Source organism: Crocodylus porosus, unplaced genomic scaffold (genome assembly GCF_001723895.1).
Source record: "Crocodylus porosus isolate Cpor-Errol unplaced genomic scaffold, CroPor_comp1, whole genome shotgun sequence".
Lineage (NCBI taxonomy): Eukaryota > Metazoa > Chordata > Crocodylia > Crocodylidae > Crocodylus > Crocodylus porosus.
Genome location: NW_017728951.1, coordinates 26,451,783 through 26,479,452, shown reverse-complemented (window position 1 = coordinate 26,479,452; position 27,670 = coordinate 26,451,783). Strand labels below are relative to the sequence as shown.

Here is a 27,670-nt window from a genome sequence, read left to right as displayed (position 1 = left end):
AGATCCTTTTCCGTCTCCGTGCTGGCAAGAGGGGAGTTCCCCAACCTGTAAGTGTGGTGCCGGTTCTTCCTCCCCATGTGCAACACCTTGCACCCAGCTCTTGGCTGTTTGTCGGTGGGCTTCCCTCTTCCTGCTTTTTCCCGAAAAGACTGCAGAGGTCTTGGTTTCACCCCGATGTGGAAGAGAAATTTCTTAAATGTTCGTGGGACAGGAAAACCATTTTCCTTCCTGCTCCCGCCATGATGTCTTCGCTCTTTGTTGGGGCCTCCGCCTGGACCTGCGAGTCCCCGAGAGCTGGGAATGGAAACCGCACCATGGAGCAATTGCCAGGGCTTTGCGCCGTGCTGAGGCTGAGCCGGGGCCTCGTGTCTTATCTCAAGCTCCATGTCAATTCACACTTGACCTTGGAAACCATTACTGTCACACGAGCGCTTTACCAGGCGGGGATTGAAAGCAGATCCCGGCCTGCCCATCGGAGCTCTTCTCTAGCTGGAGGCAGAGCCCAGGGACCATGCTTTCCTTTCACCATCTGAGGATTAAGCCCAATCCTGAGGGTTATCCAGACTCCATCCCATTTGCAGTTTGAACCACAGGTCCTATGGCTTTTATCTGAGCCCTTTACAACGCCTGGACTGGCGCCATGCCCCTTGTCTGGTATCAAAAGCATTATATCAATTTGGGATTCATCCCACAAAACGAGGCTGTCAGCCAGACTCCTTTGCAGTTAGATATTGAACCCAGACCTCATGGTTGGCTTCCAAGTCCGGTGCCAGCTGGGAACAGAGCCCGCAGTCCCTGGCCATCCTCCAAGTTCCTCGCTGCCGAGGGATTGACACCAAGCCCCAGCCGGCTAGTTGTGCCTGGTGGCATTAGGGGCCGAGTCTAAATCGCAGAGTCGTTATCGTCACCTCTGGATTGGCAGCGGAGCGGGAAATCTGGTTGACGAACTTGAAGGAGGCGGAGGGTCCGTGATCAGGGGTATGTGAGCAGATCTGGGGCAGGACAACAGCCCCCTTTGGAGTCAGGCCCCTGCATAATCCTTGGGGAAGAACCCCAGATCTCCCATCTGTCCTCCAGCTGGATATAAAACCCAGGTCTGATTAGTGCCTTGTGCACAGCATCACTTTGCTGGCTGGGAGGATGAAAGCCAAGTTCCTCTGACTTTTGCATACTCTTCAGATGGGCTGGAACTTGAGCCCCGTTGCGGCGCGCCGTTAGGCCAGACGAGGCTCTGCCAGAGCATTTCCCGTCACAGCGGACCAGTGCTACTGTACCTGGCCCAAGCAACTGCTCCTGGGAGCCCCATCTGCCCAGAGCCAAATTAACACACAGTCACCAGGCAGGTAACCACAAGGGTACGTATTGTAGGAGATGGAAGGAGAGAGTGAACCTGGCCGCCTCCCTGCTCCTACAGAGGGATCGTGAGCATCTCAGGTGAGTTGTGCAACAGATGTGTGTCTGGAACAGGCAGCTGGCTCTCTCCCGCCAACAGATGTGTCTGGCGCTTTGAAGGCATCTTTAAATGGCAAGGTTGTACTGTGTAGCTGCAGAGTGAGACACAGCACAGAAATAAAACCAGACAGCCTGGATTTCCCTTTTGGGGTGGACATGCTAGAACCTGAGGACCTAGGATGCATGGGTTACACATGAAGTCTAGAAAACCCTCAGCAAGTCTGCAGATGACACCAAGCTGGGGGACGAGTAGATACGCTGGAGGAAAGGGCTAGGATTCAGAGTGACCTACTGGACATACTGGAGGACTGGGCCAAAAGGGATATCAGGAGGTTCAACAAGAACAAGTGCAAAGTCCTGCACTGAGGAGGGGGCGATCCCCTGCACCGGGGCAGGCTGGGGGTGATGGGCTGGACAGCAGCGCTGCAGAAAAGGACCTGGGGGGACAGGGGACAAGGAGCTGAACAGGAGCCAGCAGTGTGTCCTTGGTGCCAAGAAGACTACCGGCATCCTGGGCTGCACTGGTAGGAGCAGTGCCAGCGGGTGGAGGGCAGTGATTCTTCCCTCTATTCAGCACTGGGGAGGCCACATCTGGAGTCCGGTGTCCAGATGTGGGCCCCCACTGCAGAAAGGATGTGGACACACTGGAGAGAGTCCAGTGGAGGGCAATGAAAATGGTCGTGGGGCTGCGGGACAGGACTGGTGAGGAGAGGCTGAGGGAACTGGGCTGATTTAGTCTGGAGAAGAGAAGCCCGAGGGGGATTGAATAGCAGTCTTCACGGAGCTGCAAAGAGGATGGAGCTGGGCTGTTTTCAGTGGGGGCAGACAACAGGACAAGGAGCAATGGGCTCAAGCTGCAGCAAGGGAAGTTGAGGTTGGATATTAGGAAAAGCTTTCTCACAAGGAGGGAAATGAAGCCAACAGCGTGTTGAGTTGTTTCCTGGCTGAGCTTAATGGTACAATGTCAGACTCGGGCATCCCATCTGCAGTTTCAGTCTGTGGACTTCCCTGTCCTCAGTCTTGGGGTGAGTGAGGCAGGGAGTGGGGAGCTGCAAGGAGTGCGATTGTCCCCTGTGCTGACACTTTCTGAGCCGTGTCCCAGTGGCGTGCTGAGCGCTCTTCATACGCACAAGCTGCTGCCTTCCTGCTCCTGAGGGCTTGCGGGAGGCGAACGAGGGATGAAGCAGGGAACGAGGTCAGCAGGCCCTTGAGGCTGGTTTGTAGATAAGTGTCCACTTACCTGACAGGAATTGTCAGGTAGTGAATCAGGAATGCTACCTGATCAACACATCCAAGAGCTGCTCCACACAGCTCACAAAGACACGCATGGACACAGAGGGACAGACTTCCATCTTCAGCTCCTTCTGTGCAAAAACGAAGTTTATTTCCTACCTATGGGAACTTGTTACCATCTTGTACCATCTACACTTTTCCCAGAGCCTGACGAAGGGACTTTGATCCCGAAAGCTTGCAGAAAAGGACAATTTTCTTGCCATTTTCCAGTTGGTCTAATAAAAGGTATCATTTTGGAACCAAGAATTCTAGTTTTTTGTATGTCTTTTGTCTCAGACCAACACGGCTACCAGGTACACCCCTGAACCGACCTGACTGTTCTTCTACCCGTAGAAAGGGGATTTGCAGCACTCGGCTACCTGTCCTGTCCCATTCATAGCTCCTTCTATCATGTTCCATCTGATTCATCTCCTCCCCAAACCAAACAGCTCTGACCTTTCCACTCCTGCCCTGGAAAGGCACTTCTTCAGCCTTCTGATAATTTCTGGCAGCTATGTCTGCATCTCGTCTGCCCTGCCCTGGCTGGCAGGCATCCATGAGGCAGAGCGCTGCATTTTGTTGCTACGCACATGCTCCTTGCCTCCTTCTTGCCTTCTAGGTACAGAGAGTGGCCCTGAACAGAGCAGCCTGCTCTGCACCCTGCCTTTTCTTGAGATGTGATCACAGAATCGGAGATAGCGAGGGCTGGAAGGGACCTCAGGGGGTCACATCTGGTCCAGCCTCTCGCTCAAAGCAGGAGCAGCCCCAAGTACATCATCCCAGCCAAGGCTTTGTCTAGCCGGGTCTTCAGAACATCCAAGGATAGAGACTCCTCCACCTCTCTGGGTGACCTGGTCCAGTGCTTCACAACCCTCCTTGTGAGAGAGTTTTTCCTAGTATCCAGCCTCAATGTCCCTTGCTGCAGCCTGAGCCCATTGCTCCTTGTCCTGTCCTCTGCCCCCACTGAGAACAGCCCAGCTCCATCCTCTTTGCAACCAGCCCCATGTTTGGGGCTTTACAGTCCCCTCTTCCTTTATGTTGAAATATGTTCCCTCTTCCTTGCTGTCCGAGGCCCATGAACCAGCAGCAGAAGGTGACCAAGGGTCTCTGGCATCAGCGCAAAGCCCCACGTGAGGTCAATGGTGCAGGGCTAGATCCTTGCTCAGGGTGTCTGTGCTTGGTCCGTACAATGCCCCCCGAGGCTTGCTCCCCCTTCTCTGGATTTGCCATTGCCATAGGAGGGGTGCTGGCTGGGCCGGAGACAGAGGGTCCTTCCTGTCTTTAGGAACCCAACTCCCCCAGAAATCTCATCGTTCCTGTAGCTCATGAGTTAGATAACCCGTGAGTCAGAAAGAGATGTCCGCACATGGCAGCTCGTGTTCCAGCCGCATCCGAGGCCGCTGGCAGCGAGTACCAGTTCCCTTCCAGGGACGGGAATGCTTTTCATCACATCCTAGCGCTGGGTCTGTTCTTAGTGGCTGATGCCCAAAACATGGGAAACAACAGGGACCTCCCAAGCCCATGCAGAGAGAGCAGGCTCCAAAGGATCAGAGCCAGTTGCAGACGCCATGCACTCAGCAGCCAGCCTCTGAGGCCCGCGTGGTGAGTCATTCGCTCGTCTCTCCAAACACTGATTTGTGCCTGCCGCAGTTTGTGGACGGGCTTCCAGGAAGCGCAGAGAGGAAATGCCGGGACAGCAGACAGCCAGTGCGTCCTTCCAGTCAGGGCTGCATGTCCCTAACTCAGTGATGCTCCCGGCTCACGTCCCTGGATGACAGTGACGAGGGCTCCGGAGAAATCCCAAGTCCAAGGGGCAACTGAGGGCAACTAATTTTGTTTAATTCTGGGGCAGATGGGACCTTCCCTTCTTTAAAAGACTCAGGGAAGGTGCTCAAGGAGTGTGTTTTTGGGGCCTCTACATTTCAGCCAGAAGAAGGAGGCACGTACATAAGGAGTCTTCCTCTGCTAATGCTATCATCACCCCCAGCCCCCGAGGGAAAAGGAGAAGACCGTCTGCTTCTCCCGTCCGGCACAGTCTGGGGCTTCCTCCAGGCAGCAGCTCCTTTCAGTTCCCTCCTGAGCGTCCCCATGTCCAGATCCGAACGCTGGCCAACAGCACCGCTGCGCCGGGTCACGCCAGCCGGCAGGGAGGGAAGAGCAGCATCACCTCCCCTGCCAAGCGCCTGTCGGCTCTGGGACTGTCCCGTTCCCCATCCGAGCGGGCAGAGCAGGTCTGCTCGGTTGCAGGCGTGCTCGGTTCTCCAGCGGGCAGGAGGCTCCGGCAGGGACCAAGCCCTGCAGGGTGTCCGCGGCTAGAAGACAGTCCCAGAAATGGACCTGTGTTGCCCTGGACCAGAACAACGTGTCCGGCGGCGTCCCCCAGAGCAATACAAGCCCTTGAGAGCAGCTTCTCCTCCCCTGGAGACCGCGTGCACCCCTCTGACAATGGTTTCTGAGCACCCAGACAAGAGGCCAGGACTAGGGACCGAGGCGGTGAAGGTATTTGGATCTCAGCCCAGCCCCTGCCGCTTAGCCAGCCCTGTAGAAGGGCAAATCCTACACATAGACCTGCCCCAAAGAGATATGATGGTCTGGACGCTCGATGGCTGGCGTCCGCTGAAAGCAGTCATCCATCAGACGCAGACCAGCGTGCTCCAGAGCAGGGGAACAGGAGCCAGACTGACTAACGAAGCCCAGGGAAACCCTTTTCCATCTGGACATCTCCGCAGCAGCTGTGTCCCCGGGCAGCGTGCCTTCCAGCAGCGTCCAACCGTCCGCCAGCCCTGGCGCGATCGGGACTCTCCGGCAGCTCTCTCGTGTAGCACAGCACCCTCTCTCTGGGCTCTCAGGGCAAGACTTGAATGTGTTTGCGCCCCACGTGTTCTTTGCAGAGAGGGCAGAGGAACAGACAGCGTCCTTGCAGAGGTCATCTCAGCCGTGGGACACCAGCCAGGTGCAGCCGCCTGTAGGGAGGGCGTCCCGTCCCATCCGAAATGGGCAGGCAGCTCGGCGGTGCGTGGCATGCCCCTCTCCAGGAAGTTGTAGTTTGAAGGAGGTCCCAGCTTCCAGTGCTGTCCCACAGCCCCGGTGCGAGGACAGCTCCTGGTACCTACTTCTCAGCTGGAAGGAAGGACAAGTGCCCACTGCGACGTCCCTCGAGACACGTCATCCCTACGAGCAGCTGTGCTGGCAGCGGGGCAGCAGGATGACCTACGCCCTTGGGCAAGGATGCAGAGGGCACTAGCTTGGCCCCTGTGAACTCTGCAGGGCACAAATATTGGATCGCATGCATGCCAAGACAGGCAATCATATGAATACTGTGTCCAGCTGTGGCCCCCATGACAGAAAGGATGTGAACACATTGAACAGAGTCCAGTGGAGGGCAACGGAAATGGTTGGGGGTGAGGAGAGGCTGAGGGAACTGGTCTCATTTAGTCTGGAGAAGAGAAGACCAAGGGAGATTGAATAAAACCCTTCAAATCCCTGCAGGGGGGCTGCAAAGAGGATGACGCTGGCCTCGAACCATCGCGGACGTTGTCTACCTACAGATAAACCGTGTCCAGCTGGCAGCGTCCCTGCAATGCACAGGAGCCATCTGGTCTTCTGCAATCACGCCATACAGGGCACCACCTCAGCCCATGTGCAGACGAAGCAGAGCCGGGGCAGATGAGGGACGAAGCTGTTTGTTGCAGCAAAAAATGCAGGAGTTGTTATTGTAAGTGAAGAAAACGGAGCGGAGCGGAGCTGTGCCCTCGAGGCTCGGTAGCGGGAGTTGCGAGAACACCGAGAAGTCAAACAAACTGGCTCTCCCGTCCGAGAAGGGATCGCTCCGAGCAGTTCACTTGTGTTTGGCTGACCACGAGCAGCCCCCGAGAGGGTCAGACCCGAGCAAACCGGGGAAGTCCCGTCTGGGACGGAGCCTCAGGCCCAAACCCATGGTGGCACCTGCAGCAGCAGCCCTGGGGGAAGCCCTGGCGTGGCTCCCACATGCCCACAGCAGGCCTCGACCCTAGCGATGCTGCCGGCGGGGCTGGAAGGCCCTGACGTGATCCGCGCCTCTCGCTTTGCAGAACGATCTCAACTTCGTTCTGGGGTTTTGGCAGTCGGCGGGCGCCTCTCCCTTGGGCTAGCTGGAGTCCTGCCTTGGCTTCCATGTCTGTGCTCTCCAAGTTCAGTATTTTTATTACGGATTTTATTATCCTGCATTTGGGTTTTATTCTGGGCTTTTCCCTGCCGTTTTACAGCTCCCCGAGCATGTTGGCATGTGCACATGGGGGGTGCCCTATGAATAACACTCTCATTTGCTATGATTCATTCTCTGCGACACCGTCTCTTCTCCAGAAACTCGGAGACCAGCTGAATGTGCAGGGTCTGTCAGCTGTGCCGAGATGCTGGCTGCCTGCAGAGCTTGCTGCGTTTGGTGAAGAGCAAGTGGTAAAAGTGCCCCGAACGTGAAGTGGGTTTTTGCCAGCAGCTAATAATACTGCAGTTCTTCTCTTCCTCATGGCAAGGGGGTGATGCGATCATCCCAGCTCAAGGCAGTAAAAAGTTTATAGCACCACACACCAGCTCATCGTTTGCGTTTATGTGGTGGTGGGACCTTGTTTCGAGTGTTCTTCGTATATTTATTTCAGAGGTTAGTCTCCGAACACGCACAGATTAATGATCTAATTTGGCATGGACTTGAGCGTATCAGTAACTTTACCCTCGTGAGCAATCTTACTGCAGTCTGCGGTGGGCATCTGTATGTGGGAAGACACTCGCCTGCCTAAGCGCTTGCAGGTTGAGGTTTTCTGTTACAGGAAAATGAGCGTCCGTCAGAATGAAAAAGAAGAGTCCAGGCAGGTACAGCTGGAGAAGTTGCTTGGGGTGGAGTGGTCAGGCCTGCCCCTAACGCAGCAGCTCCCACCTTCAACAGACTCTGGGCAGCCCTCGATAGACTGGAGGCACCCTCGGAAAATGCCACCTCCTGGTTCTCACTTGTTTCCAGACCATGGAGAAATGATAGAGCGATTCTTCGGGTGCAGGGAGCTCGAAGACCACACCAGGTCTGAATGTCCTGCATGTTGTGGATTCCCCGTTGAAATCCCCAGGTGTAATTTAGTGAATCGTGGTGCACACCCGACAGTGCTCACATTGTGTGACACTCCACAGCACTAGTGAAGGTGTTGCCTAGCACTTTGTTTAGGGAGTGGGTGAAGGAGATTCATGATACAGTTACTCAGGCTGCTTGGGGGGGGGTTGAATTTATTGAGTACATAAGGAAGTAATAGAAGCCCAGAAAAAGTCATGCTTGTGCAGCCTTGGGGTTGGAGCAGGACGTGAGAGTTGCTCAGGCCCTGAGGATGCTCTGGGATTCGTGTGTGCCCCGTTGTCGTCTTGGCAGCCGGTCCGGCTGGTGTCTCATCTTTGTACTTTGTGTTTCCACATATGTAGAGAGACCCATTTTCTGTTTGTGTTTCTGCAATACTTTCCACTTTGTCAAACTCACGCCTGCAACTCGTGATCAGCTCATGACTGATCTACATGCAGGTAGCTGTAACCATAATGCTTTCACACTTGCCATTCTGCTTTGCTGAAACCGCGGGCACCGTGACTTGACTCATAGTTGTTTTGTGCGTCAGGCGGCCGTCCGGCTATAACAGGGCAGGCTCAAGGCACCCCAGGGTGCCACAGTACCCGGTGGAGAATCACTGCCTGGAAGGTACAGGGGAAGGAAACTCTAGACACGGAAAGTGTGAGTGACTGATTTCAGAGGGGGCAAAAATGTTAATAAAACTGAGAACGTCTCTTAAAGCTACCCCCAAACATGAGGAAGTTGTCATGGAGGAAAAAGCATCCCTTCCTTTTGTAAATGCTCCTGGGTTGTCACACAGCCCAGCATGGTTCAGGCCGTAAATGCCATCACTTCTCCATCTCCTGTTGCTGCCTCCTGTTGAGCTTGGACAGGGGAGGGCTGGGGCAATGCCCGGAAAAGACTGAAAAGGTTCGGGAGCAACACAGGTGCATCTGCAGTATTTGATCTCTGGGATTTCCAGCCTGCAGATCCTAGAAATCTCTGGAGCACCTGAAAATCCAGACAAAATCCCCCATACTAAAGCTGCGTGTTTGTCTGTAGATGAAAAGCAGCTTCTTGTCCACTGCAGAGGATGCTGCACACAAGCAAACTCCCATTGTAAGGCACTGAAGGAGGAGGCCAGCTGAGAGTTGTTCAAGTGGTTTAGTTTTCAGCATGAGGAACACAAGCAAGGGCTGTTGTTATCCTCGTGCGGGTGCGGAGGTATCTTTCTTACGCGGCTGGGATTCGGTCCAAGAGTATCATTCTCAGCAGAGCTCTTGCCCGGAGGACTAAAGTAAACAAGTATTAAATAACCGTAGCTGTGTCTGATCTCCTAAGCGCTCACAAAATCGGATAATGTGCCCGGTCTGTGGAATAAATACATTAAATTAATCTAACTCAATTATGAGCCTCACAAAAGTCTAGTACGGTTCAGAGGAGTCTGAGAAAGGGCTCGGGAACCTTCTTCCTCCTCAGCAGAAAAGCCTGGTCCCCGCGCTGGCGGTGCAGTTGGGTTAGACGTTGTTTTGGCTTCGGCCAGTTATCTTGTTAAACCACCCAAAATGTTCGCTGAGAAAGCCGGTGTCTGCTTCCCTGGTGGAGGGGGCGAGGTGCTGTTTTCCCAACCTTGTCCCAGCTCTTGCAGCTCCTTTGTCTCCACAGTGGACATGCTCAGGTCATTTTTCCTACAAATTGCTGGTTCGAGTTATCTGAACGAAAGCAGAGCCTGGCCTCCCTCTCTCCCCCGCTCACTAGTATGTCAGACGAAGCCCAGCTGTAACCCTAAGCATGCATGGCTTTGAACTAAGGTCACGACTGCTGGAAAATCATTTATGGGGCATCTGCAAGCCTCTGCTGGACGTAGGACTGGCCAGGAGAGCCAGTGCTCCTGGTCCGGCCGGACTGAGGGTCTTCCTGTGGCAGCCGGCAGTGGTCTCAGGAAGCTGCACTGAAGAAATGCCTGAAAACAAGGCTCATGGGCTGTTGGCTGTAGCTGTGTTGGTCTAAGGACATAGGCAGGCAAGTTCTTTGGGTAGATTAGATATCTTTTATTAGACCTACTAAATAGTTGGGAAAATGGTTCTTTGCAAGCTTTTGGACACAAACAGTGCTCTTCAGGCATAGAAGAGCCAGAGACCGCTTTCCTGAAGCCCTAGCCCACATCCCCTTCTCAACCCTCGCCAGGCTGCCAGCGTCCCCATAGGTTGGACCCATGCAGCAGGCTCCTGCTCACACTCTTCCTTGGACCAGCAAACAGCTTTCGAGGAAGCGGAGCCGGATGATCCAGCTGCCCTCGTCTCTCAGGGTCCTCTGAGACCCACCAGGGTCTGAAACACCCTGTCCCACAGTCCCGGCCTTGTGGATACGCAGGGTTACACATGGCCTGTCCAGGGACACACAGCCTTGCAGAGGTTTCCAGCAAAACACCTCTTCACTTTAGCTAGCACAAGTTCCAGAGAGATGCAGGCAAACAGCAGTGGCCTTTGCACCTTCCCGGCGTTCATCTCCTCTGCGTTCCCGACTGCCCTTTGGTTCTTCGTCAGAGGCTCTCGGGTGTCGGGACCCTTCCTCCAGCACGTGGCTTCTCCCTGGACCATGGAGTCCCTCTCTGTCCTCCACCACCGCCCTTCTCCCGCACCTGGTCCTGCAGTGAAAAAGGAGGCGTAAGAGCCACCGAGGCCTTTCGTGATGTGGCAGGTCCATAAAATCAACCCAAACTCTTGAGTTGTGCGTGGATGAATTCCACAAATTGCCACGCTCTCCCCGACTCTGCGGCGATCCGAATGCAGCCTGATGCACGCCTCGGCTGGGAGCTACACATTGTTTTTGTCATTAAGGGCTTGATCTTGCACCTATCGAAGGACATATACACGTGAGTGCTTCCGCTGAGCGCAGGGCACCCGCCCACGGGTTTCCCCAAGGTTTCAGGCATGAATGTGTCCCCCACTTCTCTGCTGTTACTAGATGAAGTAAGATGAGTAAGTGTCATGGCCTGGTGTGTCTTGAGTTAACTCACCCGAGGCCTCTCCAAAGAGTCTTTTGTCCCTAGTTCTCGCAGTTTTGTGTCATACGACCAGTAAACTTCACCAAGATCTTTCACCGCCCAGGATAAACATGTATGAGGCATGCAGACCCTCGTGCTTCACAGCAGAAACCAGACTCCATCTATCTGGGGCTTGGAAGAAACATCTATGGGCAGGTTCTTGGCAAATGCTCTGATACGGACATTTTCCATCTGCCTCTGAACCATCTCATACAAGCACTGCTGACAACAGGATGTCTATCTAGACCTGTGGTTCTCGACCTTTTTAAACTCAAGTTACCCCTTGGTGGGCTCCAGACCCCCCTTGGAAAATGCCAGCTCTTGTTTTTTGACTGTGGAAAAATCCTAGAGCGACTTCTCTGCACAAAGAACTCAGAAAGACTACACCAGGCAGAATGGTTTTGATTCCCATATGAAATCTCTGGGTTTATCTTGTGCCTCCTGTATAGGTTTGCACACATGACAGTGCTAATATTGCATGGCATGCTGTGGCACCCCTAAAAGGACCTCATGGCACTCCAGGGTGCCGGGGCACCTGGTGGAAAATCACTGACCTAGACATAGGCACCACTGCTCTGATTGTTGCAGGTGGGTCTCTCTCTTTTAACGGTGATGGGGCTGTTCACCAGGTCAGCGTTGCATGGCTCTGAGCACAGGGAGTGCGCCCCTACGGCACCGGTGGTGCTGCAACTCAGTACTGAGAAGATGGTCTTGGGGGAGAAGGCATCAGCAAAATGCCGTCAATCAGCAACGGGGCTCCAGAGTCTGGCCTGTGTGTTCAGCTCCTGTGTTATACACGATGCAAAGCTGACGTTTTGGCACAGGAAAAATCATTCTACTTTAATTAAGCTGGAACTTCTCATAACCTTCCATCCTGGGCAGCAAATTCTGCAGTCAGATCTCCTTTATCTTACCAGAAGAGCCATTCAAAGGACCTGAACCAGAGGTTAATGTGCTCCACTAAGTATCCATTATAGAAAACCAGGGCCATCAAACCCTGCAGAGCTCTTCTCTGGAGCATGTTGGCCTTAGTGGCACAGGAAGGAGACGGAGCGTCCCTCGTGGCAGTCTTGGCCGTGACAAATGTATTGTTTATCGTTAATTGAGGAATGTATTTGGTAGCCATGTTGGTCTGAGACAAAAAGAAATGCAAAACTCTAGGCCGCTTGGTTCAGAGAGATGATATCTGTTCTTAGACCAACTAAGAAATCGCAAAAATATATATCTTTTTCTGCCTGAAAGCTTGCAGAAAAAGCTTTTTTTTTTTTTGCAATTTCTTAGTTGGTCTAATAACAGGTATCATTTCTGAACCAAGAGGTCTACAGCGTTGCATTTCTTGTTATACTTGATAGCCCACATTGCAGGAGTTGTCACCAGGTCCCAGCCAGGGACTAGGACCTGCCAAGCGAAATGTAGCCTCAAATCAGCTCGTGGCCCCAAAACCTGCCGTCGAAGTACCAGGCAAAGTCAAGAGGTGGAGCTAACAGAAGCCCAGGCAGAGGACATTGAAAGGAGGCAGTGACTTTGTGGATGTCGCCCCCTCCATGAGGGGCAGCAGGGGGGAGTCCTCGTTGGAAAGTGGGCAGGGGAGGCAAGGAGGGTGAGCAGAGCTGGCAGCTGGGCCGTTGGTTGGTGCAGCAGAGGAGATGCATTTGCCCAGGCCCAGGGGTGGATGGTGCGCTCGCCCAGAGGCGAGATGACCAGAGCTGGGTCACTTTGTCTTGTGTGGGGACAGGGAAGACCAGGTGCACCCGCAAGATTGAGAATCTGGATCTTTGCAGCATATCTGAGCCCCCCGACAGCAGCGGGACATTGGTGGCCGCGGCCCCACTGTATCCCGGGGCGGGGACGATGCCAGGGGCTGTGTCGGGGTGACTGTGTTGTGCTGCTTGGAGCTCAGACACGGGGTTTGTCTCGGCCGGTTTGCACAGGGCCGCGACCCTCGCAGGTCCCTGCCAGCCCTGCTGCCCCGGGATGCTCTGAGAAGGGCTGGGCTGGGGGTGCAGCACAGGCAGGCGGGCAGGGGCCTTCCAGGCTCTGCTGGGCTGCAGGAGGGCTCCAGGGGCAGGCTGCACGGCTGCCCGCGGGGAAGGGCCCCATGCCAAACCCCACGGTTGTGCTCTGACCAGCTCCAGACGCTGCTGCGGGGAAGCTGCGCCTGCTTCCACTTAGGCCAGGGCGGTGCCCCCGCGCCCCATCTGGATGCAGCGAGCCCCGGTGCAGGGCCTGCACGCATCCCTCTGCCACGATCCAGCGCAGAGCCGCAGGGGCCTGCCCTCTCCCCCCGTCGTCTGGCAAGGAGCCGTGGCGGGGGTGGGGGCTGCATCATGGAGGAGAGGGCACGGGCAGGCTGTGGCGGGCCACTAGGGGGCGCTCCTGCGTCGAGCCGCCATCTCCCTGGAGCGCGCGCTGGCCTGGGGCGACCTCGCGCCACCACCCCGAGAGGGGCCTCCGTCCTGGGGAAACACGGGCCTAACGTCCTACGGGCACTCGACCCGGTACAGGCGCTTGGGCACTTCCCCAAGTCGGGGGCCAAAAAGGACAGTCTCCCTCAGTCCGCAGACCTACGGGGCCTCTTAGGCATAATTTGGACCCACCCCTCAATAAGTCTCCCACACCGGTCACAAAGGAGAACTGTATTGATTACAGGGGTAGGGTGAAAATAGGGTACAAGATTGAGCAATATCCTAGAAATCCCATCGAGCAAAACAGTCTGGCTGAGGTAGCCTTTTGATCACGCATCTGCGTTACTGCCAGCTCGATATCTACCCAGATCTCGAGTAGCGTACTCACAAGCGTCATCCCCAGGCTGTGGCAGAGCCCCTCTGGAGGCAGCCCGTTCCTCGCTCCTGAGCTATGGGGGAGAGAGCCAGTTTTGGATGGCCAAGCTCCTCTCCACGTCTGAGCGCCCGCATGGCTGCTGCCCCCTCCTCCCGGGCAGTCTTAACGTATACAGCCCCCGTGACCTTGTTCCCCTGGTCCAATGGAGGCCAGCTCCAGTTGGCTGTCAGCCACCAATTTGAAATACATCACCAGTTGCCGGGCAGACTCTAGCCCACCAGGTAGACTCCCCTCCCCGAGGTAGGTGATACCAGTCCCGTAGGCAGAGGGAGCAGGTCCTCCCCGTCAGGGACGTATCCAGCTCAGGTTACCTAAAGACGGTAAAGATGTGTCTCCTCTGCTGGGCCCATCCTAATCACATTGTCACAGCACAGAGATTTTGGGGAGAAACAAAGGTGGCTTCCTGCCACAGGCTGTGCCGCCCCTTTCTGCAGTGGGCTGGGAGAGCCGTCCAGGTCCAGCCCATGTTGAGGAATATAGCACAGCCTTGGAGGTAACACCATTTCTCTAGAACCATAGAAATGAGGGTGGAAGGGACCCCGGGAGGTCACATCTAGTCCAATCCCCTGCTCCAGGCAGGACCAGCCCCAACTACATCATCCCAGACAAGGTTTTGTCTAACCAGGTCTTAAACACCTCCAAGGGTGGAGACCGCACCACTGCTCTGGGGAGCCTGCTCCAGTGCTTCACCACCCTCCCAGTGAGACTGTTTTCCCTACTATCCAACCCCAACTTCCCTTGCTGCAGCCTGAGCCCATTGCTCCTTGTCCTGTCGTCTGCCCCCACCGAGGACAGCCCAGCTCCATCCTCTTTGCAGCCCCCCGGCAGGGAGGTGGAGGCTGCTGTTCAACCCCCTCGCTCTTCTCTTCTGCAGACTCAATCAGCCCAGTTCCCTCAGCCTCTCCTCACCCAAAACCATTTTTTCTGCTTTCTGCTGGACTCTCTCCAACATGTCCACATCCTTTCTGTAGTGGGGCCCAAAGCTGGGCACAGGACTCCAGATGTGGCCTCCCAGGGCTGAACGGAGGGGAAGAATCACTGCCCTCCGCCCGCTGGCACCGCTCCTACCGATGCAGCCCCGGATGCCGGTCACCTTCTTGGCACCGAGGGCGCGCTGGTTGCAGGTGCCGCAGGACAGCATGTTTTGCTCCTGTGGAGAGCAGAGCCTGAGGGCAGGAGTAGGGGGGCAGCCGGCTCCCCACAGAGGGGCAGGGACACCTATCCTCTGAGTTACAACCTGGGTTTTGTTTCTTCCCAGCCAGGTCTCTAGACAAACTCTATAACTTTGCGGACTGCTCTGGCCTTCACCTGATCTTTGCGCTGAACGCCCTGCGCCGCAACCCCAACAACTCCTGGAACAGCTCCAATGCGCTCAGCCTGCTCAAGTACAGCGCCAGCAAGAAGTACAACATCTCCTGGGAGCTGGGCAACGGTGAGTGCCCCGAGCCAGGTCTGCTGGGATGGGCCTCCCAGGTGGGAGAGCCCCCTCAAGCTGGAGAGGGGCTCTGGACACACATGGTGGCATCCCAGTCAAACGCCCCTGTCTGCTGGCACCGCGCACCAGGCACCCAGGGCATGCAGACCTACGGCCCTCCGGCTGCAAGGGAAAAGGGACAAGCACAAGACCCAGGGGCAGGGGACGCAGGGAGTCTGTGATGGGGAAAGCCCGCTGTGAGAGGAGCCGAGTGGCAAGCATCATGCGCGCGCGTGTTTTCCCAGAGCCCAACAACTACCGGACTCTGATGGGGCGTTCGGTGAACGGGAGCCAGCTGGGGAAGGACTACATCCAGCTGAGGAGCCTGCTGCAGCTGATCCGCACCTACTCCAGAGCCAGCCTCTACGGGCCCAACATCGGGAGGCCCAGGAAGAACGTCATCGCTCTCCTGGAAGGGTAAGTGGTGCCGCGTGGGCCGGGCCAACATCCGGGGACATGGAGTCTCTCCTGGCCGAGGCTGATGGAGGCCAAACAGACCCCTGTGGGGAACCAGGGAGTCTGGCTGGGAGAGCCTGGCCCGCGGTGCCCACAACGGTTACCACTCCTAAAGACCCCGGCAGCCCCTGGCTGCTGGTTGCAGATGTGTCCAGCTGTGCCCCAGGGTCTTTGTGTTCATGCTGCTGCCTGCACCTTCCCCTGGCATAGCGAGCGCTCCCGATGGGGCCTGTCTCCCGGTGTGTCTGCATGGGACCTGGCACCGGGGCCCTGTCCGAGACTCCAGCGAGACGTCAGTGGTAGCGGTTAGGACAGGTGAAGGGGTGAGCATGTGCGTCTCACTGCCCAAGGGAAGGCCGAGGCACGTGGGTCTGAGAAGCTGCTTCCTGTGTGGTTGGGGGACCGGGCTCCCTCGGGCAGTTCGGCTGGCGTGGGGGCGTAGGGGTGTGGGCAGTGTCTGTGGCGCTGTGATGGGCTTTAGGGCTTTGCTGTTGCCAAGATCTCCCCGGCTGCCTCCGTAGCGCAGGCTGTGGGACAGCCAAGGATGGTCTTCTGCACAGTCATTATCACAATCGTTGCACTTCACGATCTCGCTCAGTTGAGGCAAATCCCCACTTCTGAAGCCGGGGTCAGGGCTCAGGCCGTGCCGCTGTGGGCTAGTCTGTCACAGCTGTTCGATCCCTGCTAATGGCACCGCTGGGCTCTGACACAACACAGGACATCACACCTGAGCCTGCCCCGGGGAAAGCAGGAGAGATGCTGCAGAGAGCCCAGGCAGAGCCGTGCCCCCGCCGCAGAAGAAGGTAAACTCCCCCAGTCCGGACCAATCTGACCAGAGGGAAAATCCCTTCTTGCCCCCAAATCTGGAGTCAGAGAGGAAAGAGCTGCAATAGCCCACGCAGGGAGCCGTGGCCATGGCCGATGCAAACAGGCGATGCGGGGTGTGGGCGAGAGGCGCGGAGCCCGGCCTGAGCAGGATTGCTGTGCAGCAGAGCGGGGTCCCTGCAGAGCGCTAGCCAGGCCGGGGGGGGAGTGGGCCCCGTTGGGAGCCGTGCCGGGGCTCATGTTTGCTAACATCTGTGTGAATGATCTGGCAGAGACAGTAAGCAGCACACCCGTGCAGCCCCGGTGGGCCCGGCGGAGAGCGAGGGCCAGGTTCTCAGCCCTGCCGCAGCAGCGCTGAGGGGCCGTAAAGCCGCCTGAGCCGGCCCTGGGGGGGGTCCCTCTGAGACGGGAGGGGGCCGAGGCAGCCAGGTGCAATGAAAACTCGTCTTGAGGCTGCTCTATGGTGCACGAGGAGCTGTGCTGCCTCGGAGCCGGGCCCAGGACAGAGGCACTCGCGTGGGGGTGCTTTCCCCCTCACCCGCCCTCGATTTGGATGTTGGCCAGCTGGAGCTGCGAGGAGGGGGTCAGCAGTGGACAGGGGGCTGTCCAGGTGGGATGGGGGAGAGCTGCTTGGTGACCGGTGGGGCAGGAAGCTGCTGGACTTGTGCCTTCCTCTGCCCAGGACACGGTAGAGCAGTGAACCTGGGGGCAGCAGCTCGTGCCCATAATCTGGAAAGTGCCTGGTGACAGCGCCGGGGCTGCGCACTGCTGGAGAAGGGGCGGCCGTGCAGCCAGGCCACCACTTGCACCGCATACCCTGCGCTACCTGATGGCTCCTCGCCGCCACAGCCACCTCGTGCTGCAGGCAAGGAAGTGGAGGCAGAGGCGACAAGACCTGCTAAGGCCCCATGAGGCCTCAGTGTTACCCTGGCAAGTTCGTCCCGAGCTCCCCCTCCGAGTGGGGAAGCCTGGCGGGGCGGCTGCGGGGAGGCTGCCTGGATGCAGAGGTGTGAGCCCGCAGGTGCAAGAGGGAATTTCTGCAGGCGGGTTTGATGAGGTGTTAATTAGCCCATTCATGCAGCTGAGCGGTTGGAGAGCAGACCATGGTAGCTACCTACTGCGCGGGGGACAGGAATCCCAGGACTGCGTGGAGCTGTTTGCTTGGGAATTTGCAGCGATTCTAGCTGCAGAGCAGGAGCTGGCGGCGGAGTCGCACGTGGCTGCAGTCCACGGTCAAGGCAAGAAGAGCAGGAACACAGGGGAAGCCCATGAGGACAGAGACCCACCAGATCCATCACAGCCGGGTGCCCTCTGTGACCACGGGTGAACGCAGGCATCGCCTTTGCTTCAGCTATGCCTGGGCCCGCTGGCCGCCACTCCAGGAGGACCTGGCTCGAGGATCAGGTGCTCTGCAGCCACCTGGGGTCATTCATGGTGGCAATTCCCCACTTTGCCACCCACCCCCAGGCTCCTGCTCTCTCACTGCCTGTCATGCAGTGCTACGTGTCCTTCCCTGTGGAGCACACAAAGGGGGTGACTGTGCACATCAAGACAGGGGCACCCAGCACATCGTGGAGCTGCAGTTGCCCCCCTGGTTGTGGCAGCAGGATGGACTGGCCGTACCCCCACTGCCCCGAGCCCTGGTTGTGCCCCGGCCCAACTGGGTCCCTCCCTGCCTCATCATCATGGGCTGCAGAGTGGTGCTGTAGGGGCTGTGGCTCACATCTGGGTCCGATCTTCTGCTTCAGCCTCTCTCCCAGAGCGTGCAACTTTCGGGGAGACAGGGCTTTCCTGGGAAGATCTTTGCTCGCTGAATGCCTACATTGCTCTCCATTAGCACCAGGCAGGTTTGGGCAGGGCAGCTGGCAGGCACAGCTTTGCGATGGGCCCCGCGCGTGGCAGTGCCACGGTGCCCACAGGGGCCATGGCAGAGCACAGGTTTCACCACCCCCGGGCTTGTCTGATGGAAGGAGGTGGCGCGGCTCGGGGAGCAGTGTGCGTCATTGCAAGGTGAGCAGCTGGAGCACACCTGTGCCAACGGTGTGGGGGTCAAGGGCCAGGAGCCCAGCAGAGGGACCGTCCCCATGGGGCCAGCAGCGACCATGAGGACAGGCACCTGGGGAGGCCGCAGGGCTACGGGGTCTGCTCAGCTACTGGGGAAATCGGAGCTCCTTTGTTAAACCTCCAGGTTTTACGGCCCTGTGCTCTGGGTGTGTAATTGCTACAGGGAACTCAGCACATATGTGAGCCATTTACTGCTGCTTTAATGACCCCAGATTCCAGCCCTGCCAGGAAGGTGCTGAGGAAGGTGTGAAAGGTTTTGGCCCAGGCCAGGAAAGCAGTGGCTCACAGCCCCCCGCTGACTCTGGGCTCCAGAGAAAGGCAGGCAAGGCGACATCGCCTGCGTGGGAGTCCCCAGGTGCCCGCATGGCCATGGACAAAGCACATTCAATACAAGCTGGCATCAGGGAGGAGGCGCAGGAGCAGGCGCAGCAAGAGCTCAGGCTCTGGGGGCTGTGATGGCAAAGACTCTGCAAAGCAGGGATTCGGGCACTTGCAACTGGAGCTGGAAATGCACCCTGGGGAAAAAATTCAGCGTTACCGGAGTCACTCGTAATGTGTACAAGGGCCCTGAACCCTGGGGGGGCTTTGCACGAGGGGTGTGTTACCATCACTGACAGCAGCCAGCTTAGGGAGAGCACAAAGGGCCGGAGAGCGGGCACCGAGTCTAAGCAGAGAGATGGAGCAGGAGTTTCATCCATGCTGGTTATCAGCCGCAGGGTTGCCCCGGGGAAGCAGCTCAGGTCCATAGGAGTGTCTGGAAGATGCGTTAGCCAGACGCAAGTCGAGGGGCTCGACACAAGGGTAAATGGGAAGTTCTTTGGTCTGTGTTTGGCAGGGGTCAGGAGGGGAAATCTAATGGCTCTTTTGTGGTCTCAAAGCACATGGCTCGGTTAAGAAGCTGCTGACAGGTGAAGAAATGTTCCCCTAGCTAAAGACTCATTTAGAAGAAGAAATCACCCCCTGACTGGGCTGCATTAAATATGTTTTAAACAGGGACTGTGGGTTCGTATCTCATTACCTGGACTTGCTTTTGTGACCCTTTTAGCTCTTATGGGTTTACTGCACCTTCGCTTTTCTCTCCTAGCAGTGCCCCCATCCCAGTTCTCTCTCCTCCTCCCTCTAATTTCTCTCTCCTTATACTCTGCTTTCTGCACCTCCTTTCATAGCATCCGATGGAGTGAGCTTGGGTTCACAAAACTTTGCACTCTCTTTCTCTCTTTATGTAATGTTTTGTAGTTAGTCTGTCAAGCTGCATCTCTGCCCTGCCTTAAGGAAACCTGGGCCTTACACGAAACCAAATTTGTTCTGTCTAAGACTAGTTGTGTGCTTATGGCCACACTTGTGCTACTGGCGGTCTCGGCCCCAGCCCCAGCTCCAGGAGTCATGTGTGGACGTGAGAGTCAGCTTCCAGCTTGCAAGAGCCTCAGTTTCCAGCCCTGCAGGTTGCAGAGAGAAGCCTGGAAAAGCCCAACTCTCCCAGGCTGAAAACCACGCAGCAAATGAAACAAGCCTCAGCCTTGCTGTGAACCCCTTGTGGGCTTGGACATCCTGAGGTCCGGCTGTGCCGAGTTACAGGCGAGCGAAGGCACCGACAAGGCCCTTAGGAAGCGCAGGCATCACTGACTGTGGAGTGACCTGATGAAAGCGAGCAAAAGTGCTGATTCCAAACCTGAAAACCAGTAACTGAACCACTGGAGGAATAAAAAGTTAGAAGTCACTGGGAGAAAGCAGGGCAAGCTGCAGGTGCCCGGACTTGGCAAAGAGAGGATTAAAAATAGACATCTCGACAGATAAAACCAGGCACGTGACTAGGGCGCGGAGGGTATCACTGCACCTGCTGCCAGACTCGCCTGTTGTAGTGACCGAGGGCACGTGGCCGCCCGCGATGAGTTCCTCCCATTGTTTCTGGCCAGTCCTGCCGAGCAGCCCAGCTCGAGCACGGCCTTAAGAGACGATGAAAAAGGGAAGTTGAGGTTGGATATGAGGAAAAACTTATACCCCTGCCAGCCCCTTCCCCTGGGAGGAAATCCTTCCTTGGGGATCTGGCCTCAGCTGTGCACAGCATGAACCCAGCCTGTGCCAGGGCCAGCGAGCGCATCATCTCTGAGCCCTGCTGCAGGCGTGCAGTTGCTCACCTGGAGATCATGCACAGGTGAGCTGTGGCCCACTGGCCTCTCTCTGTCCCCGGTTATCGGCACCGTGGACCTCACCGGTGTCACAGATCTCCAGCCTGGAGCCGTCTTTCTGGCTTTGAAGCACATGAGTTCCCCACTCTGGGCTGTGAGCTGCCATCCTCTGGCACTCACTGCGACTATCCCAGTGGGGCTAATGTGGGCTCTGACCCTGCAGTTCTCCTCCCCCCAGGAGCAGGGGCCAGTAGCTCCCGATATTATCCAGCATCCTCTGTTTGGAGTGAAGCATCCTAAAGGAAAACACGTCTGAAAAGAGGGAAGCAGACAACAGGCATGTGCATGTCCAGCCATCCCTTGGCTCGCAAGCCAGCCCCCGTCCTTCATCTCTCCAACTTTGGCTTTGGAGAGTTGCTCTTCATATCTTCTCCCCTCTTATCACTCCCTTTTCCAGGCATCGAGTCTCCTTATCACTGTTTACAGCTGCTCCCCCCGAGATCCCGGCTTTGGTGTAGCAGGTTTGCGACTTGGAGACAGACGCCTCCGCACTCCAGGTTACCCCTTGTCTTTCAGGGTGCACCCGAATGCCCTGATCCAGGGAGCCGTTGTGTTGATGGCCTGCTCAATTAAACTTTCATATGCGCAAATTAAACGTCCCGCTCCCCCAGGATAAATTATGCAGTCTGTCTGATTTCTCAGCAGCTCCGCAGCTTTCAAACTGGTGCAGTTTGGAGAATGCAGCTATCTGGACGTGCCTGTATCAGCTTGTGCATCACGGTATGGATTTAGCTGTCAGCTCTGACCTCCCCGCGCTGGACGCGAGTTGCTGATAACTGATCTCCATCGTCCTGCAGCAGCATTTTTGTGACAGGCGTGACGTCCGGGGATTGGTTAGGCTATCTGCAGCTGCATACAGCCTCTGTCAGACCCGGTGAGCAAATAGCAGGCTCGTCATGCTTGCACTCAGTAGCAGCACACGAAAGGATGGTGCTCCGGGGCTGCTCCTGCTCCCTTCTGCGTGTTTGTAGTGGTGGTTGGTTTCTCTGTGTAGCACTGAGGCCAGGTTGGTATTTAAAAGGTTTGAGAGCATGAGTATAGGAGTGTCCACCTAGTACAGTTAAGGTGGCAGAGGCGTGTCCCTTTGCTAGAGCTTATTTCATTCAGGCAAGTGGTACAAGTGATACCTACGGAGAAGCTTCCTTGCTGATGGGAGCTAAATCCTAACCGATGGCAGACCCCTCAGGCAAGGTCTGAGCCATGTGCTGAGCCTCATGGCCTGGAAAACACCTGAAAAGCCAAGGAGGCCTGGGTCACATGATGCCCAGAGCGAAGGCTGCCCTGTGCTCCCTTTTCAGGCCTTGCTCCCTGTTGCTTGAACGTTAGCACCCGTGGCTGTCGTGGCTCGGGCCTGGGGGGGGGGGGCGTTTTGGAAACCCCTGGAACCAGCTGCAGGGACCACAGAAGAAGGGGGGGGCACACGTTTCTTGTCCGCAGTCTTCATCATGAAGAAGCTATAGTACAGCTGTGCTTTGCAGCTGGGCTTTGAAGTGGCAGGACGATGGGCTTTTGCATAGGCACCCAGGGAGCAAAGGGAGGGAGACGGGTGGGAGCTGAGGGCAGCGAGACAGGGCTGGGTGGATGATGAGGAAGAGGAAGAGAGGAGCAGAGGCAGAAGTGTCTGTGCCACTAGCACAGACTCCCTTGCAGGGTCTGCCCATGAGCCAGGCAGTCCCAAGTCTCCACACCAAATGCTGGTGAAATTCAGTGATGGATTGCATGCCTCCCTCCCTGCTGCCGGCTGGCTCACACAGAGGATAACAGCCTGCTACTGCTACCAGTCACTGTGTTCTTTCAAGCAGCAGAGGTCTGTGCGATGGGCCTGAGGTTTCTCCCCATGTGAGGGCTCGGTCCGGGTCCGTCTTCTCTTTTATTTTGCTTTTACAAACTCCAATTCCAGATGTTTAGTATTTCCTAAGGCTTTTCCCCCCGCAAAGCCAAGCTTGCTGCAGGCACCTGCTCATCCCTCTTGGGCTCAGCATTGTGCCACATCCTTCATGCCACGCTCAGCTGGAGTGTCTCCGGGAGGATCATAATCCACGCGCTTTCACGGGAAAGAGACTGCAGAGAGCAGATGGCTCCTTAATGTAGCGGGAAAAAGCAAAGCGAGGTCCAGCACCTGGAAGCTGAAGCCAAACAGATTCGTAGTGGAAGCAAAGCCAAAATGATTAAGAGTGAGAGTACCCGACCATGGGAACAACTGCCCTGGAGCCCTGGCAGACTCCCCATCGCCGGTCGTCCTTAAACAGGACCGGCACCTTTTTAAGCCAGATGCTCTAGGTCAAATAGCAATGATGGACCCACAGCAGAAGTGGGGGGTGCTCATCATCCCGTGGGGTGCAGATCAGGCGTGTGACCATAACAGCCTGGTCTGTTCTGGCCTTCATGCTCCCGATCCCAGCGGCACAGGGCAGTGCCCTCACATGCAGAAATCGCAGCACACCAGCACCAAAGATACGCTGGGGTGATACCCGCAGCACCACAGCCTCGGTCTACTCAGGGTTTGCTCTGTGTGCAAGTAATAACACTTGTCTAGTGCGTTCATCCATCAGCCCCATCCATCACCACGGAGGGCACAGGCTGTTACCCACGTTATTAGGCAGCTGGTCACAGCTCTGCAGCCAAAGTTTTAAAAGGAGCTTTAGGACTTGATTTTGTAAGAGTCTCCGTGCTGTGGGAAGGAAACTTTGAGCAAGGCTTGACTCTTGTGGCAATCGGAGACTTGGTCCGATACAGAAAGAATCGTGAGAATTGCGGTGACCCTCCTTGAGGCTTTCCTTGGCCTTCACCTGTCTGCTCTGGGGTCTGTGTCTTGCCCCCGGGCAGTCCCCCTTTGAGGACTGATGCAAGGCGTGGTGATGCTTGCCAGCGGGCACCACACTCTAATGGCAGCCTCTGCAGCGCCAAGGTGGAAGGATGTCCTGAAGGGGTGGAAGGCAAACATCTGCACAGATGCACCCATCTCGGTGGCGCAGGAGAGTCCAAAGTCGCGTGGAGCACGGCCCTAGCGTGAGTCACTCAGGGCAGAGGTGCCCAGCCCTGGCTGGCGGTGGAAGGAGAATCTCTCTGGAGCACGTTCTTGGCTGAGCTGGGGGCCCCGGGACTGTGGCAGGGTGGGCCGGAGCGGTGTGGGCTCTGGGTTTATATGCCTGCGGTTTCGGGTTGTGAGCGGGGAACGCGCTGCTGCCCCCATAACATGCTTGGAGCAAAGCCCGAGTGGGTTGTTTTACAGATGGGGAACCAGAGCATCCTGGTGGGGGATTGCAGTTCAGCCCACGTTAACCCAGCTGCGCGTCCATTGAAGGCAGGGCAGGGTGGCACACCCAGAGCCGGCTCAGAGACACGCGGTCCTGCAGGCTCCTGCCTGCAGCCCAGATGCTCTGAAGCAGATGGTAACCTGTGAAAGCCCGTGCCTCCCTGCACAAGTCAGTCCTTAAGGTGCCACCCTGCCCTGCCTTATGCCTGAATTCAGACTCGAGCAACTAGCTGCCTTTACAGACTGTTCCAGGTGCTGCAGCTCCTGCAGCCGATAGATAGATAGATATCCGTATCTCTATCCAAATCTTTATATATACACACAACCTACAGAGCCAGTGAGGTTGTCTGATTTGAATTTGGTCTCTCGCAGGTCTTTCAGCCAGTGGCCCCCCTGCTGTGTCCCTAGCCTGGCACTAGTACCCCCATGGCTTGTGATCCCAGTTCAGCAATTTCCCCACCCTGTGGCCTCCAGTATAACGTTGGCACTTGAAACCTGGCCCGAGTCCCCAAGCAGCCAGCCCCTGGCTTTGGGATGCGAGTGAAACCCACCGCTCCTTCGAGCCGTGCGACCCGGTGTCCGAGCAGGAGGCCTTGTGAGGGCCGGGTTCGTTCTCTCCGTGCAAGGACACGTAGCCTTGCTCGGCAGCAGCCCCGAACGGGAGACAGCCTTCTTCCATCGCTGGGATGGACGAGCCGACAGCGGGGCCGGACCAGCGCTGAGCAGGGAGGATCTCGGCACGGCGATGGCCCTGTTCTGCTCTGGGTGTTCCCCGGGCTTCTGGGCTTTGCTGCTTGTCACACGGGGCCAGGAGGGAATTTTTTCGTCCCCTTTCAGCTCCGGGGGTTTAAGCCTCCCCCAGAAGCGCTGGTGCTGCAGCCCGGGCTGGGGCTGGGGCTGGGTTGTGCCAATGCTGCTGCTGGCACCGACCCCGCAGGGTCCTGGCAGGAGGGTCTTGCACCTGCGCTCGGGCTTAGACCAGCACTGCACTGGGGCAGGGAGGGATTTCCCCCTGCTCAGACTGGTCCAGACTGAGAGTTTTGCCTTCCTCTGCAGCGGGGGTTCGGCCTGGCCTGGGCTCTGCAGCGCCCGTGACCCCCCGAGGCACAGCAGGACGTTGGTGGCTACGGCCCCCGCTTCCCATCCCAGGAGCAGGGGCGGGGGCGATGCCTGGCGCTGTCAGGGACGGCTGTGTCGTGTGGCCCCAAGGTCGGACATGGGGTTTGTCTGGGCTGGTTTGGATGGGGCTGATCCTGCCTCAGGCCGGGCTGGACTGGATGTGACCCTGCAGCTCCCTGCCCCCCCCGCGGCGCTGGGACTCAGAGATTTTAGGCGTGCCTGTCATGGCGGTGCTGTCACCCCGTGGCACTCACTCGGTCTCTGTCTGTCTCCGCAGGTTCATGAAGGTGGCGGGCAGCATGGTGGACGCTGTTACGTGGCAACAGTAGGTATTCATCATTCCTTTTACTTTCCAAACGAAGCCCCACAGCGAGGCAGCGCTGCCCCAGTGGGGGTCATGCCTAGTCCAGGATCAGCCGGTCCCCGTCGCTCGGACCAGCCCCGGAGCCGTCGCCTGAGCACCCGTGCTGGGCTGTTGTCACCCGCAGCCCCCCACCCCCCGCGACCTGAGCCAGGATGGGGAGGCAGTGACTTTGCTGCTGCCTTTCTCACACGGCCTCTCCCTGCCTGACTCGCCCCATCACAGGGAACGGAGAGTCACCCCAAACCTCTGTTTGCTGCCTGGGCTCTTGGTGCTGCAGTAGGTGGGCGGCTGGCGTTGGGTCCAGATTACGCTGCACTGGGGGGCAGGAGCAAGCTGGTAGTCCCCTGCGTCTCCTGCTTTTCCTGCCTGCTCTGTCTGCTCTTACACCTGCCATGGGCCCACATCCAAAACCCGCCTGGCCCAGAGCAAGGGGAACGCATCAATAAATGGGTGCCACCTCCAAGAGGCATCCTGACCTGCATCTGGGATGCCCACGGGCAGACTATCTGCAGGGACCATCTGCAGCCCCAGGAGCAGAGGGGCAAGTCCCCAGGGCACATTATGGAAACGTCCTGGTCCAAGCTAAGCTGGGCCTGTCTGGGAGATGTGAGACGCGGTTTTGCACCAGTCTCCCAGAATCACAAACCTGAAGCACTCGGAGCAGCAAGCTCCTGTTTGCCTGGGGGATGCCGGGGTGGCTGGTGCCCATTGCAGCTGGGGCTGGGCCCCCCCCGAGCAGCTGCAGAGTCACGGATGTCTCCGTCTGCTCCAGGGACAGCGCTGCCTCGGGCGCGCTGCGAGCCCCAGGAGAGATCCCAGGCCCTGAGCAGCAGCTCTGAATGCTACGAGGGCTGATGGATGGGACCGAGTGTCCGCAGGGGACCCAGCGTCCAGCACCTTTAGGAGCCGGCTGCGCCGTGTTAGTCGCTGCTGCTGTTCCTGGGACCCAGCGTTTGGCTGGGAGCTTGTTCCCCCGGGCTGGGCCGGGCTGCTCACTTGGAGCTGGTCTGGGATGCGCCTTTCCCCTTGAGAAGCGAGTTCGCAGACTAAGCAAACGTAGTTTCGTCTTGGATGTTGGGGCAGGGGAGCAGGAGGAAGCTGCAGACCAGTCGCCTGGACCCTCGGCTGGAGGCTGAGTGCAGCGTGGCTGCAGCTCGGTGCCGAGGGGGCGGCACGTGGGCACAGGTGGACCGGGGAGCAGCTGGACAAGGGTGAGGAGTCGGTCCCCGCAAAGGGGCCACACTCCTGCAGACCTTGTCCAGCGTCTCCCCCAGCGCCGGCCCTGCAACTGTCTGCGGGCTGCGTCTCTGGTCTGGGCTCCCGCGGGGTCTGGCTTGACGGGCCTGCTGGCATCTCGTCCCTCTTTGTTCCCAACAAGCAAAATGCTGCCTTGGTCTACTGGAGAAAGCGAAGAGCAGGTGGAAGCTCACAGTCCTGGGGATGCAGCCAGGTTGCCTCTAAGCTCACGCGTGAGTGTCCTGCACCGAGTGCCTGACGCTGTCTGTGGAGATCAGCTCTGATTCCTCACATCTGTCCTTCCTTCCTCTGGAAACGCTGCACTCCTGCCCCCGGGCACCCAGACCCATGCTCTCCTGCCCTGCCTGCTTCTCCCTCCCTTCTTGAAGCCATGCAGCGTGGTCTGCATTGATGCGAGCAGATTTGGCTGCCTTTCCCGAGTCAGGAACGGACAGAGACAGATCACTGTCTTCCCTCTCCAGCCTCAGGAGCAACATGCCAGAGCAGTTTGGTGCTTTCTTGTGGGCACATCACTTGGGCTGGGCTGGTTGTGCTTGGTGTGGGGTAGAAGCTCCCCACCCAGCCAGCCCCGGACAGCACGCTTCATTCAGCGCCATCCATGTTTGACATAGGTTGAAAACCCACAGCTTGCTTTCGTACGTGGCTACACACCAGCAAGGGAGCTCTGTCTGCCAGCCTGGGGAGCACAGTGCCCCAAGGGCTGGCTGCACCTCTCCAGAAGGTGCCTGGAGTTGCTTGTCCTGGGAATGCATCCCCGGCGTCACCCTTGACCAAACCAAATCCCTTCCACTGCACGTAGACGGGATGCCGCCAGCATCAGAGCCTCCAGTGGACCTTCCCCTAGGGTCCACGCAGCAAGGCAGAATCCCCTGCAAGGTGGGAAGCCCTCCACAGCCTCACCTGTCTCATAGTTTCATAGTTTGTAGGGTCGGAAGGGACCTGAGCAGATCATCTAGTCCGACCCCCTGCCATGGCAGGAAAGAGTACTGGGGGCAAACGACC

At 57.3% G+C, this 27,670-nt stretch overlaps 1 protein-coding gene across 1 annotated transcript in view; it reads left to right on the top strand.

The window, feature by feature from the left end:
* Positions 1 to 27,670, top strand: part of HPSE2 (heparanase 2 (inactive)) — a gene marked incomplete at its 3' end in the record, with an annotated part of 123,411 nt that overhangs the window by 76,571 nt on the left and 19,170 nt on the right. The window contains exons 3-5 of the mRNA XM_019555510.1: positions 14,926 to 15,099; positions 15,387 to 15,558; positions 25,325 to 25,372. Coding sequence (XP_019411055.1) covers positions 14,926 to 15,099; positions 15,387 to 15,558; positions 25,325 to 25,372 — 394 coding nt within the window. The remainder of the gene's footprint in view (positions 1 to 14,925; positions 15,100 to 15,386; positions 15,559 to 25,324; positions 25,373 to 27,670) is intronic.